General features: G+C 35.9%; 1 protein-coding gene across 1 annotated transcript; it reads right to left on the reverse strand.

Moving 5' to 3' along the window:
- On the reverse strand, positions 1-4,738 carry LOC111379236 (protease 2). Its single transcript, XM_023002579.1, has 9 exons — positions 4,587-4,738; positions 4,202-4,343; positions 3,922-4,122; positions 3,077-3,208; positions 2,620-2,748; positions 1,427-1,818; positions 934-1,150; positions 556-746; positions 1-327 (listed from the first exon to the last, which is right to left on the reverse strand). The coding sequence occupies exons 2-9, from the start codon at positions 4,328-4,330 to the stop codon at positions 150-152; spliced, it is 1,569 nt and encodes a 522-aa protein (XP_022858347.1). The 5' UTR covers positions 4,331-4,343; positions 4,587-4,738; the 3' UTR covers positions 1-149.
- Positions 4,739-4,744: the final 6 nt, after the last annotated feature.

The raw sequence follows: 4,744 nt of genomic DNA on the forward strand, positions 1-4,744 counted from the left end.
CTCTATTCATAATTCATTAAAACGAACAAAAGTTCTTCCCATCAGATCCCCAGTACGAGGGATCCAAATATTCCACATCAATGAAACATCCCACCAACTTGCATACTCATGGTGAAACTGGAATAGCATATAATGTGTTGTATTTGTAACTATGAATCCATCATCTTAATGAGAAAAGCCATCTCCATTGCTGACTCCTTGCACTGCAAGTATCTGCTCTCCTCGACTATATCTGTTGTCAAATTAAGCAGAACCGGACGTCTAGGATCATATATAGAATATTCCCGTACTCTTGCAACCCATTTTGCTGCTTCCCAGACTCCGAACCTGAACATATTGAAGCTTGGTCCGATAAATGTAAAACTACATGTTTGAAAATGCATGTTCTATGACTTTTTAAAAATGAGAGTGAAATCACAACTCCAGGTGCCCAGAGTATAACAGTGACACATTTCAATGATTATTGTCTCTAAACATTCCACATTTTTCTCATTTAAACAACACACAAATTGTCTTGAGGCTGGGCAGGAAATCAACAAAATGGGTTGAAGTTACCTTGTATTAAAAGATGATGTTATCAGAACAGCGGGATACAGTGTGTCTTTCTGAATATTATCATAGGGGGAGTATTGACGTATAGCCTGAAAATCTTGTGCATCCCCAGGGTACCCAAACTCTTCATAGTCGGCAGGTGTTAGCGGTAAAATAGGATTCACTAGTGTACTACTTGGATCCAAAAAGGGGACCTGAACAAGAAACAGAAGGAAGTCAATTATGGGATTATGAGCAACTTATGCATCCTAAAAACAAAAGCTTAACAGAAGATTTGTATTGCCAAATTTCCAGCACGTTTACAACTAAAATGAAAGCAATACGGCCAGAGCAAATTACTACATCAACAGAGAAAAATGGTAAATCGATTGAAGAATTTGCCTGCAAAACAGCAGCACGAAACAGATCTGGACAAGAGTTAATGGCAGAAGCAACTAACAATCCTCCAGCACTATATCCCCATCCAGCCAGTTTTCCTTCTTGCACAATTTCCTCCTCAACCAGAAATTTAGCACACGATACATAATCTCTAACAGAATTCAGTTTCTTCGTCCGTCTGCCATCGTGATGCCATTTTCTACCCCCACCACCTCCACCTCTGGAAATTAGAACCATAAAGAGAATCATAGGTAAAAGCGCTAAGTAGTTCCCTAAATCACTTATATAGAAAAATAACAAGTTCTCTTCGGGTATGCATAAATTAGAAAATGCTATAACAAAGATACCCTTACAAATATCAAGTAATTGAAACATAGAGAGAAAGTCTTGCTAAGAAAAAATCAACTAAGAGTTCATGAATGCATAGATAAAATAAGATTTCTGAGTCGCAAAGGTTAAATATAACACTTCAAATTATAAACTGATCCATAACAACCTAACGTCAGCAAATGCAATGACCCAACCACGATCAAGAAGGCTTTTCAGTTCGCTGCGCCAACGTTTGTCAAGTATCTCACCATAAGCTCCATGTCCATGAAGTAATCCAGGACTCTTGGAGCTTTTCTTCCTATGATGAGAATATATTATGGTCAAAGGAACCAAAACCCCATCATGTGAAGAGACATCATAATATTCACAAGCATAATACTCGGAGAGATCATTCCACGAGTGATCTTCTCCAGCATTGCAGCTAGAGAAGTCTTTGAAGACATTAACAGAAGATGCTGAACCATATAGAACTCTTGTTCTTTCGTGGAGCAGATTCTGTTGCTGAATAATATTCCATTTGCCATTTGATATATAATAATCAACTATTGCATCTGGCATCTGTGGAAAATAAATGAAAAATTTAGCAAATTTATTAACAGAGAGCAATGAAAGAACACCCAAATCATTGATACCTTAAACAACGTAATTTATCAGCCGGACATTGCACACTAATCCATGGTGATCATATACAATACATATGAAAGATATTATCTTATATCTACCACATTGTTGGTCTAAGTTATAAATGCATAGTCACCCTCATGGATGCAGTGAAGTTTGTAAGACTAACTACAGAGAGTCTACAAATAACCAGCACTTGAACTAGAGATATGGAAAAGATGTCACCAGCCAAGGAGAGAATACGTAAAGTGCCATATTCTGATAAAACTGATCCCCCGTAACTCATTGCTTTACTTCACAATTCCAATAGAAGAGAAGTTCATTGTGTAGAAATTTAGTTGTGTAAACTATGCACCAACGAATGCCAAGTTTATGCTACTTTTACCTATAATTATGATATCCATACCTACACATGCAAACTTCAATACAGAATAAAAAATATTAATTTGTTAATTTAGGAAACTCAATACATTAGAAAAGTTGTTAAGGGGGTCATCTTTTTCTAAAGCTGCTCAACAAAACTATCAAGCTTCCCCATTAGAAAAAAGCCCCGAACTGTTTTCAGTATTTTCTTAGCTTCTTTCGAGTAAACTTGATCTACATGATGACATTGTCAACTAAGATAACAAGTCGACTAAGGTAAAACATACTAAACCTTTCTTCAATAAAATTGTATTGATTATAGCAGAAGATTGCCAAACAGGAGCAGAAAAGAAAAGTAATATATGATTTACATACCAAAGGTGATGTTATCATAAAGCGCATGATTGAAGAATAGTAGTCGTAGTTTGGCCCAGGCAATATTTGAGAAACATGATCTGGAATGGGCAAAAACTGAGGATTGAGCTCTTTGAGATGAAGTGATGCCTGCCAAGTCAACAAAAGAAAGCAAATTAAGTCATATTATATTAGGACAATTATAAAGAGCGACTGCATGTGAAAAACATAATGCCAGACTGTACAAGTACAGACTTGCATCAATTTTTTTTGTAAATGATATCCATAATTATCCTACATGAAGGATTTTCTATAGATAACTGAACAGTCAATTATATGGCAGAGAAACAGTAGTAAATATGAAAAGTATTAAATATCTAGTAAGAACAACATGAATGGACACAAGATAAAGTAGTAACGGCCAATAACACAAATAGAGGAATTGCAATGATTTTAATAAGTCAAAAAATAAAATTACCTTGGCAGTGGATAAAGGTAAAGAAACCGAACAAAGCCTGTATTTTCTACCTTCCCTTACAATGAGTACCAAATACGAGTCACAAAAATCAACATCTTCAATAATTAACTCTTGGTCATCAACAAAAACACTCTGCAAAAGATCAAGTAAAAAGATGAGGGTTGACTGTAAAACCTACATAAGATTCATTATAATTAAGACATGCATGTATATGATATGCCACCAATCCTATTTACTTATGCTAGAAGGGAAAAAAGGGAAGAACAGACAAAAGGGGCTGATGGGAAGCTCAAGCAACTATTTCACATGGGAAAACAAACATGTTCATGCAGCAGGAGGGTCAAATTTATCAATTGATTAATTTGTTAGAGGATGATAAGTTTCCTGAATTAATATCCTATCATGATCGGTTAGTTTGTTAGGATATAAATTCAAATAAAGGAGTTCATGAAGCATGGGAGTTACTTGAGAACTTGTATCTGACTTTATATTCTATCAATTGGATAGTTTGTAAGAGCGGGAGAAGTTTCCAGAATAAATGAGGCACCAGCTAACTATAAATAGGGAGGAAGTTTTACTCATTCACCCAGATTGTGTGTGTGTGTGTTATTTTTGTGGTGAGTTCACAGGCCTCTCAAGTGCCTGGGACATTTGTACATCTCTTCATCTCTTATTTGTAATTGCATAAACAGTACAATCAGCTACAACAATACATTTCACATTCAAATAAATTTTCTGCCTCTTTATCTTTTCTCGGTCACAAATAATTACAATTCAATGTTCAACTCTGCATCTCCGGAAAGGGGCCTATCAGCATACCTAATTAACAGCAAAAATATGCTAACCTCCCACTTCCTTGGACTGTGTGAACATGCAGAAGGACTACGTAGGAGATAATGGTGGTCAACAGGCTGACCCTGCTTTGCAGCATCTGTGAAAAGGTAAAGATACCCTTGATGATGCTCAATAATGCAGTGGGCTTGTGCCTCACACTCCCAAATCAGTGTCATCCCAGACAAAGGATCAGCTGAATTTATTAGAAAGACCTAAAAGAGTCACGAATATAAAACAACAGTTCAGTAGCAAACAATGAAAGAGTATCCAAAATATTTCTATAGAAAATACCTTGGATGATGTGGTTGAAAATGTATTCAGAGTCAAAAACCTAAAATCTTTAGTATGTCTTATACTCAGATAAATATTCTCTCGAGGTTCCTCTAAAAGCAACACATCTTCTCCATTAGATCCAAGCATGCTACAATATAACCTGAAAACAACCAAACATCAATTTCGTCTCCAGGTATCCAATAGCCCTTGTTTGATTCCCATTCTTATAAAAATGAGAATGAAAAATACAGTCGTTATGGGACCACACAAGAGAGAGAAAGTCAAATATAGTGGCTTAATTTGATGAATAACGGTCATATTTTTCATTTTTTTGGTCAAAGAATGGGAAACAAATGGGACCATAATAAAATACAGTTATTTCAGCAAAACCAGCAATATCAACCTAAAAGGCCTCTTATTGTCATCTGTAACTACATAGAGTAATGCCTGTCCATCTTTTGCCCAAGCTATGTTAGAAACCCTGTCAGCTTGGGGCTTGCTACATAGCGAACCAAAATCCAAATTTCTTACGAACAATTTAAAACAATCATTGTCCTTATC

This window comes from Olea europaea, unplaced genomic scaffold (genome assembly GCF_002742605.1).
Source record: "Olea europaea var. sylvestris unplaced genomic scaffold, O_europaea_v1 scaffold1955, whole genome shotgun sequence".
Classification (NCBI taxonomy): Eukaryota; Viridiplantae; Streptophyta; class Magnoliopsida; order Lamiales; family Oleaceae; genus Olea; species Olea europaea.